The 12,649-nt window shown below is 55.9% G+C and overlaps 1 protein-coding gene across 1 annotated transcript; it reads right to left on the reverse strand.

Moving 5' to 3' along the window:
• Positions 1-334: 334 nt before the first annotated feature.
• Positions 335-11,850, reverse strand: LOC130520716 (protein Hook homolog 3-like; the record flags this gene model as incomplete). Its single annotated transcript, XM_057024429.1, is given in 21 exon segments — positions 335-375; positions 378-474; positions 630-701; positions 831-935; positions 1,008-1,108; positions 1,295-1,377; positions 1,444-1,476; positions 1,663-1,767; positions 1,838-1,978; positions 4,857-4,926; positions 4,998-5,082; positions 5,211-5,321; positions 5,396-5,509; positions 5,766-5,853; positions 6,287-6,427; positions 6,501-6,664; positions 7,490-7,552; positions 8,001-8,084; positions 8,801-8,863; positions 8,943-9,010; positions 11,660-11,850. Coding segments are annotated over 21 exon segments (2,020 nt in total), but the record flags the coding sequence as incomplete, so codon positions are not given.
• Positions 11,851-12,649: the final 799 nt, after the last annotated feature.

The following is a 12,649-nucleotide window of genomic DNA, read 5'->3' on the forward strand; positions in this document are numbered from 1 at the left end:
ATCGCCCCCTAGTGGCGAGGAGGAACACATCCTCCTGCCACTTATTCTATTATTTAAAACTGGGACAAGGAACCCAATTCAGACGAGACCCAAAGTCCAGTTGAGAGCAACTGTGCAGGACAAGGTCCTGAATGAGAGGGAGGACAGAGTTGCCAGGCGTGTCAGGGCTGACCGAGATGAGGAGTGAAGGGTTCATGTTATGTGTGTCTGGTCTCCTGGTGTCCAGGTAGAGGAGAGAAATCCTGTCTCTCTAACTGAGGAGAAACTGGAGAAAGAGGAGGACGTAGAGTTCGAGAGTGGCGCGGAGAAGGTGTCTGCAGCTACGCTGCTGCCTCTACCTGCGGGACGCAGGCTGGACGTGGCCTGGATAGGTGGGCGGGCACTGGTGGCCTGTCTCTGCCGGGCCAGGAAGGACTGACCGGAGCCAGTGTTGGCGAGTCTGTCTTCAGCCGCCATCTTCTGCAGGGACATACCCTGAAAAAGATGGATGTACTGATCAGCTCACGTCCGCAGGTACAGCCGAGAGGACAAACCACATTGTCCACAAGCGCGACAGTGATGAGTGTTGGACACACATGTCCCATTTCCTATGCTAAGCTAATTAGCTGTCTGAGTGTGGGTCCATGTACCATGTTGTACCACGCCGACACAATCATCTTCTCCTCATAATCCCTTTGACCTTTGGCCTTGTCCATCTCCTTCTGTTGGGAGACAAACAAAGGCGTCGTGGACTCATTCATTGTCCCTCGTGTCCAAAAAGTTCTCCTCAAAAGGGGTGAGAACTTTAAGGAAATTGTGGCGAATCATCATTTCCCTGATGTGCTGCTCACCTCCAGCGAGTGCAGCATCCTCTCCTTCTCCTGCAGCTGGTTCTTCAGGGCCTGGACCTCTGGACCTGAGCCCTGGTTCTGTTTGGGGTCCAGGGTCCGAATCACCTGGAGAGGACACACTGGCTCATGATGGTGGAACGTAACTATGGTAACGGCAAGGCGTGAGCAGACACTCACACTCTTGGCCTTCTCCAGGTATTTCTTGTATCTCTCCTCCATCTGCTTCATGTCTTCATCTTTCTTCTTTAGGGCTTCCTCCAGCTCGTCCACTCTCTGAGCTGAGACACCAGGGTGGAGACACCAGGGTGGAGACACCAGGGTGGAGACAGCAGGGTGGAGACACCAGGGTGGAGACACCAGGGTGGGGACATCAGGGTGGAGACACCAGGGTGGAGACACCAGGGTGGAGACACGGTCAGAGCGGAGCAGGACACACGCATCGGCCTGAGATGTTCCACACTCACTGCTGCTGCTGTACTTCAGTTCCATCTCATCAATGAAGGAGGTCTTCTTCGACACCTCGTTGCTCAGCTCTCGGACCTTCGCCCTGATGAAGACCAGAGTTTTAGACGCCGACCCAGAAATCGCATTTAAAGATGTCGGTGAGACTTACAGATTCTCCTCATACTTTTTTAAGGAGAGAAGACTGAAAAGCAAAGACAGGTTTCAGCAGAATATCACAGCCCTACTTTTCACCTTCTGCAACATTCCCAGGCCAGCTGGGGGACACGTTCTAACCTCCAGACAACAACGGAACATCTGACCAGCCTGAGACGGGTCAGATGGATCGGTACTTATGGAAGAGAACCTTCTGTCCTCAGCCGTGCTGGACAGAGGGAAAGAGCTTACATCTTCAGCCGTGGAGCCCTGCTCCTGCAGAGACTTCTGCAGCTCCTCCACCTGACTCTGCTCCTCCATCAGACGTTGATTAATCAGCCTGTTGAAGATCAGCAAGCATCAGAAACAGGTGAGGGTCCAGAAGAGCCCAGAGTCCTGCTGGTGCTCACCTGTTCTCCGTCTCCAGCTCGCTCGTCCTCCTGCTGGCGTCCTCCATCAGACTCTGCAGCAGAGCGATCTTCTCGTTGTCTGAACCTTCCTGGGACAGTTTCAGCATCTTGTTCTCATGCTGCAGACGGATCAGATGCTCTCTGGAGGGAGGGAGGCAGGCAGTCACAGACGGGCAGCAGCAACAGACAGGCAGGCAGTCACAGACGGGCAGCAACAGACAGGCAGGCAGCCACAGACAGGCAGTAACAGACAGGCAGGCAGTCACAGACAGGCAGTAACAGACAGGCAGGCAGTCACAGACGGGCAGCAACAGACAGGCAGGCAGTCACAGACAGGCAGTAACAGACAGATAGGCAGCAACAGACAGACAGACAGGCAGCCACAGACAGGCAGAAACAGACAGGTAGTAACAGACAGGCAGCAACAGACAGGCAGGCAGTCACAGTACGGGCAGCAACAGACAGGCAGGCAGTCACAGACGGGCAGCAACAGACAGGCAGGCAGCCACAGACAGGCAGTAACAGACAGATAGGCAGCAACAGACAGACAGACAGGCAGCCACAGACAGGCAGAAACAGACAGGTAGTAACAGACAGGCAGCCACAGACAGGCAGTAACAGACAGACAGGCAGCCACAGACAGGCAGCAACAGACAGGCAGTAACAGACAGACAGGCAGCAACAGACAGGCAGCACAACAGACAGGCAGGCAGTCACAGACAGGCAGTAACAGACAGATAGGCAGCACAGACCTAGCAGACAGGCAGCCACAGACAGGCAGAAACAGACAGTAGTAACAGACAGGCAGCCACAGACAGGCAGTAACAGACAGACAGCAAAACAGACAGGCAGCCACAGACAGGCAGTAACAGACAGACAGGCAGCCACAGACAGGCAGACAGGCAGCAACAGACAGGCAGCAACAGACAGGCAGCCTTTCAGCTTACAAACGAAGCTCGTTTCTCTTCTCTGAAGAAGGTGAAATGATGTGAAACAGGACTCCAGTCCAGGAGGCCCTGGAGCAACTCTGGACTTCCCAGCAGACCCAAGACTGTACGCACACATCAAGCAGGGCCTCCCAGACTGCCTGCAGATGCCCCGGCCCCTCAGCGAGTGGGTTACAGACTTGGTCTGCGACCAGCACCCTCAGTCTGCACCCTGCACCCTCAGTCTCCACCCTGCACCCTCAGTCTGTGACCAGCACCCTCAGTCTGCACCCTGCACCCTCAGTCTGTGACCAGCACCCTCAGTCTGCACCCTGCACCCTCAGTCTGCACCCTGCACCCTCAGTCTGCACCCTGCACCCTCAGTCTCCACCCTGCACCCTCAGTCTGCACCCTGCACCCTCAGTCTGCACCCTCAGTCTGTGACCAGCACCCTCAGTCTGCACCCTGCACCCTCAGTCTGTGACCAGCACCCTCAGTCTGCACCCTGCACCCTCAGTCTGTGACCAGCACCCTCAGTCTGCACCCTGCACCCTCAGTCTGCACCCTGCACCCTCAGTCTGCACCCTGCACCCTCAGTCTGTGACCAGCACCCTCAGTCTGCACCCTGCACCCTCAGTCTGCACCCTGCACCCTCAGTCTGCACCCTGCACCCTCAGTCTGCAACCCTCAGTCTGTGACCAGCACCCTCAGTCTGCACCCTGCACCTCAGTCTGTGACCAGCACCCTCAGTCTCCACCCTGCACCCTCAGTCTGCACCCTGCACCTCAGTCTGCACCCTGCACCCTCAGTCTGCACCCTGCACCCTCAGTGCGACCAGCACCCTCAGTCTGTGACCAGCACCCTCAGTCTGTGACCAGCACCCTCAGTCTGCACCCTGCCCCTCAGTCTGCAATCCTGCACCCTCAGTCTGCATCCTGCACCCTCAGTCTGCATCCTGCACCCTCAGTCTGCACCCTGCACCCTCAGTCTGCGACCAGCACCCTCAGTCTGCGACCAGCACCCTCAGTCTGCGACCAGCACCCTCAGTCTGCACCTGCACCCTCAGTCTCCACCCTACACCCTCAGTCTGTGACCAGCACCCTCAGTCTGCACCCTGCACCCTGCACCCTCAGTCTGTGACCAGCACCCTCAGTCTGCACCCTGCACCCTCAGTCTGCACCCTGCACCCTCAGTCTGCACCCTGCACCCTCAGTCTGTGACCAGCACCCTCAGTCTGTGACCAGCACCCTCAGTCTGCACCCTGCACCCTCAGTCTGCACCCTCATCTGCGACCAGCACCCTCAGTCTCCACCCTGCACCCTCAGTCTGCACCCTGCACCCTCAGTCTGTGACCAGCACCCTCAGTCTGTGACCAGCACCCTCAGTCTCCACCCTGCACCCTCAGTCTCCACCCTGCACCCTCAGTCTGCACCCTGCACCCTCAGTCTGCACCCTCAGTCTGCACCCTCAGTCTGCACCCTGCACCCTCAGTCTGTGACCAGCACCCTCAGTCTCCACCCTGCACCCTCAGTCTGTGACCAGCACCCTCAGTCTGCACCCTGCACCCTCAGTCTGTGACCAGCACCCTCAGTCTCCACCCTGCACCCTCAGTCTGTGACCAGCACCCTCAGTCTGCACCCTGCACCCTCAGTCTGCGACCAGCACCCTCAGTCTGCGACCAGCACCCTCAGTCTGTGACCAGCACCCTCAGTCTGCACCCTGCACCCTCAGTCTGTGACCAGCACCCTCAGTCTCCACCCTGCACCCTCAGTCTGTGACCAGCACCCTCAGTCTGCGACCAGCACCCTCAGTCTGCGACCAGCACCCTCAGTCTGCGACCAGCACCCTCAGTCTGCGACCAGCACCCTCAGTCTGCGACCAGCACCCTCAGTCTGTGACCAGCACCCTCAGTCTGTGACCAGCACCCTCAGTCTGTGACCAGCACCCTCAGTCTGCGACCAGCACCCTCAGTCTGCACCCTGCACCCTCAGTCTGCGACCAGCACCCTCAGTCTGTGACCAGCACCCTCAGTCTGTGACCAGCACCCTCAGTAAACCATAAAGGTGCAACCATCGGTCATGTTGTCCAGGTACCTCATCTCAGGTGTGGTGATCTCAGCAGCCAGTGAATCCGAAGCACCGCTGCTCGTCAGAGGAAGCAGACCTGAAACAGAAACAGGGCGCCATCAGGACAAGGTCAGCCGACCACACGGCCGCAGGTGTCCTAGAGGGCACCTGATGTGAGCTGGCCTTCCTGGGCCTGAACACAGTGCAGCTCTTCAATGGTCTCCTTCAGAGAGTCTCGTTCCGTCCTCATTCGCTGCAGAGAGAAGACAACCAGCTGATTCAGCAAATATTCCTGGACTGGATCTGATCAAAGCCTTGGTTTAATGTCGTCCGGAGGCACTTCTGATCAATCACAAGGTGGTGCTGAAGCAGGCTACGTACGTCCTTTTCTTTCTGGAGAGAGTCCACCTTCTCCTTCAGACGTTTGTACTCAAACTCCATCTTGTCAGCTTTTTTGGACTCTTCAGACAGTTTGTTCTGGAGCTCCACCACCTGTGCAAACACAGGTGAGTCACTGAGGGGTCACATGACGCAACATCAGGCCAACATGGCTGCCTGTCAGACACCTGTCTCTTGTAGGTCTCCAGCTGGCCCTTGGCAGCATTGGCTTTCCGAAGTTCCTCCTCCAGACTGACGTTAGTCTGCATCAGCACTGTGTTCTTCTCCTCCATCAGTTTATTCTGGACACACATTTACAACCTTTATTCAACATTCTAGGTGTGTGGTGTGTGTGTGTGTGTGTGGACATTTTGGCTGGTCCTCCCAACATCAGAGGGTTCAGACTTGATTTGAAGGTTGGTTAGAAGTGGGTCTGTCAGGGTCAAGGTCAAGGGTCGGGGGTCAGTTGGGATGTTTGGGCTTGAGGTGAGGGGCTGAGGATGTATTGACTATGAACGTCCTCACAAAGATTGAAGAGCAAGGATGTGTGTGGGCCACCTGTCGTCTTAGCAGCCCCATGTCCTCCAGTTTCTTCTTGTAGTGTTCCACAGTTCCCTCCAGCTTTGTGACTTTGTCTGACGAGTGCCTGAAAAGCATAAAGACATGTTGAGAAAGGAGAAGAAGGCCGAGCCGAACAGGCGAAGACCCCCTCTGCAGTTGGGGTTGGCCGTTTCGCTGGAGCGCCGTTTAGCACCAAGTAGCATCTTAAAATAACTTTCGATGCAGATGTTCTTCATGGTAGCATCAACTGAACCACCACAACAACCTTCCGAAGCGCCCAGCCACCACAGCAGAAGGTCAGCTGGAAGACTGGGACAACACCGTCAACCTGATCAACCTGAAATGTTCAGGATTTTGTCCAAAAAGGTTTTCTTTCCAAATCAAAACATGTTTTTACAGAGTTCAAAAAGAAATTTGCACTTCCTGTAAGTTAGTGCTGCGGCTGTAGATGAAGAACAGGAGTGGGGTGTGTCTACAGGCTGATCAAGGTCCCAACCGTCTTCAGGGGGTCTCCTCACCTGAGGACGTCCATCTCATCTTTGAGTGACTGAGCTTCGTCAGCGAGCGTCGTCAGCTCCTCGTTCTGAGACTTCACATCCAGCAGCTCCTTCTCCAGCTCTTCGCAACGGATGCGGTAGTCGTCTTTGGATGCTTCCAACCTGCCGGAGAAGAATGAGTGGTGATGGCTCCCAGCTGAAGCTAATCCTCTGGTCAGCCTGAGCAGCTCCTCACCTGAAGGTTTCCTCCTGCAGCTGCTCCAGCTGTGTCTGCAGCTGCAGATGCCTGCGTCCTGCGGGGCTGTTGATGTCCTCGATGGAGTCTGACTGGTTGAGTCTCTCCATCAGAACCTGGTTTTCAGCCAGCAAACTGCTCTTCTCCTCCTGCAACGCTGCCACCTACAGGATGAAACGGAGCAGAACTATAAAGAGATGGACCAAGCAGGAGGAAAAAGGTGGTGTGTAAGACAGGATGGAGTACAGAGAGCAGGTTTCAAACCGGAGCTATTCACACTCACTCAATGTCAGGTCATGTGGCAAAACAAACACAGCAAACCAACACGTCATGTCCAGTTTGATGCTACCTTCTCAACGCCGTGGACGGAGGATCAAACGCACACAGAGCCAAGCCCAAGCAAAATGTTTTACAGCATCAAAATGAGGCAACTCGGTCGCCCGGGTCACATGACCGGTGCAAAAATGCTAACATGTAGACAGAAAGACTGCAGCCACCACCCCATTGGCCTGAGTTTGGAGTGTGTGGAGCCACCTGCTGGATGGTTCTGGTGCCAGAAAATGGCGACATCAAAAAGTGATTTTAATGTGCTGCAACTTTCCTATCCGCCATTCTAGGGGCTGATCTGCACCATCCTGCTGAACTTCTGACCTTTTTATCCCTTTCAACATTAGAAATGTGTGTTCGTCATGCAGTTAATGGGAAACTGAGAAAGGGAAGTGTGACATCATCAGAGCGCGACGTTCCCGACTGACGTCCTGGTGTGACTGGTGTTCAGTCCTGTCGGTCTCCATCATGCTCGCTGTCTGGTGTTGCTATAGAAACGTCACACACCCAGAGCTGAGGCATGTTAGTGAAGGTGTGGCAGTTGACACCCCCACTGCCGTGCACAAACACGTGCACACACATGCAAGCATGATTGGGGTGATAAGCACACATTTTCCACACAGCAGACATGGAGGAGGAGGAGAAAAGGAGTGTGGATTTACCCTCTCCTCAAGCTCATTAAAGTCTAACCTCAGCCTATCACGCTCCTCTTGGACACGGAGGGCCTTTAAAGGAGGCAGACAGTCAGCAACGCGCCACACTCAGCCGGCACAGCGGTCCTGCCTGGCTGCACGTGTCACGGAGGACCACCAGTGTTGGGTTGTTACTCACATCATCACTCATCAACAGGTTAACCCTAACCCTAGGCCGCTGCCCCCATCTCTTACCTGACACCAGGGTTCCCCTCATCTTTCTTCCAACAAAATCACAGAAAAACATGCTAACGTGTAGCTGCTGCTGAGCTGCTCTGATGTCTGCCCTTCTAGCTGCTCATGGCAGTAATAATTGAATTTTGACTAAAAACATTCTTTTCATACGTAGCAACCGGTAACGTCCCAACACTGATGTCCAAGACAACATATCTTCAGCACTTTTTCATAAAATAAGCCTTTTCCATCTCATCCACAGAGCAGGAGGACAGAAAAGGGCCTGATGTGGCCACCCTGAGGTTACCTGCAGGTCCAGCTCCCGACACCTCTGAGAGATCTCTTCTTTGGTGGCCAAAGCATCGTTTAGCTCCTCCACCGTCTTCTTCAGCTACAACACATCAACACACACCTGTCAGGCACTGAGGGAACGCAAGCTGACCAGGTAAACAGGTGACCAGCTGACCAGGTAAAAAAAGGTGACCAGCTGATCAGGTAAAAAGGTGACCAGGTAAACAGGTGACCAGCTGATCAAGTGACCAGCTGACCAGGTAAACAGGTGACCAGCTGACCAGGTAAACAGGTGACCAGGTAAAAAAGGTGACCAGCTGATCAGGTAAAAAAAGGTGACCAGCTGATCAGGTAAAAAGGTGACCAGCTGACCAGGTAAACAGGTGACCAGCTGATTAGGTGACCAGGTAAACAGGTGACCAGCTGATTAGGTGACCAGCTGACCAGGTAAACAGGTGACCAGGTAAAAAGGTGACCAGCTGATCAGGTAAAAAAAGGTGACCAGCTGATCAGGTAAAAAGGTGACCAGCTGATCAGGTGACCAGCTGACCAGGTAAACAGGTGACCAGGTAAACAGGTGACCAGCTGATCAAGTGACCAGCTGACCAGGTAAACAGTTGACCAGCTGTCTAGGTAAACAGGTGACCAGCTGATCAGGTGACCAGCTGACCAGGTAAAAAGGTGACCAGCTGACCAGGTAAACAGGTGACCAGCTGATTAGGTGACCAGGTAAACAGGTGACCAGCTGATCAGGTGACCAGCTGACCAGGTAAACAAGTGAACAGGTGATTGGCAACATGGACTGGCCCTGAGTACCTGTCGGTCCAGATCCACGTACGAGTCATTTCCACCGGTAACTGGAGTCTCTTTGCTCATCAGCTGTAGACACACACACACACACACACACGTTCAGTAGCTGGCCGGCCTGTAACTGCAGCAGTAGCATCTGTCAGGTTACCTCTTGGATGGCTGTCATGACAACATGCTGCACTGACTCCTCCATCATCATTATGGTCTGGATGTATTCTACAGAACACAGAAGAACCATGACACCCTCTCACACTGAGCTCTGGCTCTCACCTTTGGGAGCAGCAGGAGAGGGAAAAGAGCAAATCTATGCAGATCAAAGATGTAACAATCGTTCACCGATGCAGAGCACATTCAGCAGGACGAGAGACAGACAGGAGAGAGACAGACGGGAGAGAGACAGACGGAGAGAGAGACAGACGGGAGAGAGACAGACGGAAGAGAGACAGACGGAAGAGAGACAGACGGGGAGAGACAGACGGGAGAGAGACAGACGGGAGAGAGACAGACGGAGAAAGACAGACGGAAGAGAGACAGACGGGAGAGAGACAGACGGAGAGAGACAGACGGGGAGAGACAGACGGGAGAGAGACAGACGGGAGAGAGAGACAGACGGGAGAGAGAGACAGACGGGAGAGAGAGACAGACGGGAGAGACAGACGGGAGAGAGAGACAGACGGGAGAGAGAGACAGACGGAAGAAAGACAGACGGAAGAGAGACAGACGGGAGAGAGACAGACGGGAGAGAGACAGACGGGAGAGAGACAGACGGAAGAAAGACAGACGGAAGAAAGACAGACGGGAGAGAGACAGACGGGAGAGAGACAGACGGGAGAGAGACAGACGGAAGAGAGACAGACGGAAGAGAGACAGACGGGAGAGAGACAGACGGAAGAGAGACAGACGGGAGAGAGACAGACGGGAGAGAGACAGACGGAAGAAAGACAGACGGGAGAGAGACAGACGGAAGAAAGACAGACGGAAGAAAGACAGACGGGAGAGAGACAGATGGAGAGAGACAGATGGAGAGAGAGACAGACGGAGAGAGAGACAGACGGGAGAGAGACAGACGGGAGAAAGACAGACGGGAGAGAGACAGATGGGAGAGAGACAGACGGAAGAAAGACAGACGGAAGAGAGACAGACGGGAGAGAGAGACAGACGGAAGAGAGACAGACGGGAGAGAGAGACAGACGGAAGAGAGACAGACGGGAGAGAGACAGACGGGAGAGAGACAGACGGGAGAGAGACAGACGGAAGAAAGACAGACGGAAGAAAGACAGACGGGAGAGACAGACGGGAGAGAGACAGATGGGAGAGAGACAGACGGGAGAGAGAGACAGACGGGAGAGAGACAGACGGGAGAAAGACAGACGGGAGAGAGACAGACGGGAGAGAGACAGACGGAAGAAAGACAGACGGAAGAGAGACAGACGGGAGAGAGAGACAGACGGAAGAGAGACAGACGGGAGAGAGACAGACGGAAGAGAGACAGACGGGAGAGAGACAGACGGGAGAGAGACAGACGGGAGAGAGAGACAGACGGGAGAGAGAGACAGACGGGAGAGAGACAGACGGGAGAGAGACAGACGGGAGAGAGACAGAGGAGAGAAACAGATGGAAGAGAGACAGACGGAAGAAAGACAGACGGGAGAGAGACAGACGGGAGAGAGACAGATGGGAGAGAGACAGACGGGAGAGAGACAGACGGAAGAGAGACAGACGGGAGAGAGACAGACGGGAGAGAGACAGACGGAAGAGAGACAGACGGAAGAAAGACAGACGGGAGAGAGACAGACGGGAGAGAGACAGATGGGGGAGGAGAGACAGACGGGAGAGAGAGACAGATGGGAGAGAGACAGACGGGAGAAAGATGAGGAGAGAAACAGACGGACAACGAAGACAGACAGACGGGGAGAGAAACAGACGGAAGAGAGACAGACGGAAGAAAGACAGACGGGAGAGGACAGATGGGAGAGGACAGACGGGAGAGAGACAGACGGGAGAGAGACAGACGGGAGAGAGACAGATGGGAGAGAGACAGACGGGAGAGAGACAGACGGGAGAGAGAGACAGACGGGAGAGAGACAGACGGGAGAGAGACAGACGGAAGAGAGACAGACGGGGAGAGACAGACGGAAGAGAGACAGACGGAGAGAGACAGACGGAAGAGAGACAGACGGGAGAGAGACAGACGGGAGAGAGACAGATGGGAGAGAGACAGACGGGAGAGAGACAGACGGGAGAGAGAGACAGATGGGAGAGAGACAGACGGGAGAGAGACAGACGGGAGAGAGTGAGAGAGAGAGAGACAGACGGGAGAGAGAGACAGATGGGAGAGAGACAGACAGGCTGGTCAGTTGGTGCTGCATCTTTAGGCTACAGACGCCCTTTAGGTTGGGTGGTCCAGGGGTAACTCAGCGTTACCATGGTGACAGCTCCTCAGAAAGAACTTGTTTAACTGTGGAAGCACCTCAAACTCATTTAAGGGATTAAACCTGTCACCCCCCCCACACCCAACCCCCCCCCCACACACACATACCCCCCCACCAACCACATACCCCCCCACACAGACCTACCCCCCCCACCACATACCCCCCCCCCCACAAACAGACCTACCCCCCACACACAGACCTACCCCCCCCCACACCCACACCTACCCCCCCCACAACCCCCCCAACCTACCCCCCCCCACAACCCACACCTACCCCCCCTCCCACACACACCCCCCCCACACAGACCACCCCCCCACACCCCCACCTACCCCCCCCCCCACCACCCACACCTACCCCCCCCCCCACACACACACACACACACACACACAACCCCCCTACCCCCCCTCCCACACCCCCCTACCCCCCCTCCCACCTTGCTTCTGCTCACAGTTGACAGCACAGCCCAGGATCAGCTGCAGCATCCTCCCCAGCTCCGCCGTGTCTCCGTGCTCTCCCACCAGGGTCACGTCCGGTAAGGTGAAGTCGTTGATGTGCAGCCCCAGAACCTGCAGACACAGACCAGCTCCTTCAGGTACTGAGCAGGAGCAGGAGCAGGAGCAGGAGCAGGAGGGAGGAGCGGGAGCAGGAGCAGGAGCAGGAGCGGGAGCGGGAGCAGGAGGGGGAGCAGGAGCAGGAGCAGGAGCAGGAGAGGGGAGCAGGAGCGGGAGCGGAGAGGAGCAGGAGCGGGAGCAGGAGCGGGAGCAGGAGCGGGAGCGGGAGCGGGAGCAGGAGCAGGAGCGGGAGCGGGAGCGGGAGCAGGAGCAGGAGCGGAGCAGGAGGGGGAGCAGGAGCAGGAGCGGAGCAGGAGGGGGAGCAGGAGCAGGAGCAGGAGCAGGAGCGGGAGCGGGAGCGGGAGCAGGAGCAGGAGCGGGAGCAGGAGCGGGAGCAGGAGCAGGAGCAGGAGCGGGAGCGGGAGCAGGAGCAGGAGCGGAGCAGGAGGGGGAGCAGGAGCAGGAGCAGGAGCGGGAGCAGGAGCAGGAGCAGGAGCGGAGCAGGAGCGGGAGCAGGAGCAGGAGCAGGAGCGGGAGCGGGAGCGGGAGCAGGAGCAGGAGCGGGAGCAGGAGCGGGAGCAGGAGCAGGAGGAGCAGGAGGGGGGGGGGGGGAGACGGGGGACGAGAGGGCCATTCACAGTGAGAGGAGAGAGCGAGCAGCCCCCGAAGTGTCTGAGGATGCACCGACACCGATCATCTGATGGATCTGATCTGAGCTGAGCTGATGGATCTGATCTGAGCTGAGCTGATGGATATGATCTGATGGATCTGATCTGATCTGAGCTGATGGATCTGATCTGATGGATCTGATCTGATCTGAGCTGATGGATCTGATGGATCTGATCTGATCTGAGCTGATGGATCTGATCTGA

The sequence above is a fragment of the Takifugu flavidus genome, unplaced genomic scaffold (genome assembly GCF_003711565.1).
Source record: "Takifugu flavidus isolate HTHZ2018 unplaced genomic scaffold, ASM371156v2 ctg487, whole genome shotgun sequence".
NCBI classification, from domain to species: Eukaryota; Metazoa; Chordata; class Actinopteri; order Tetraodontiformes; family Tetraodontidae; genus Takifugu; species Takifugu flavidus.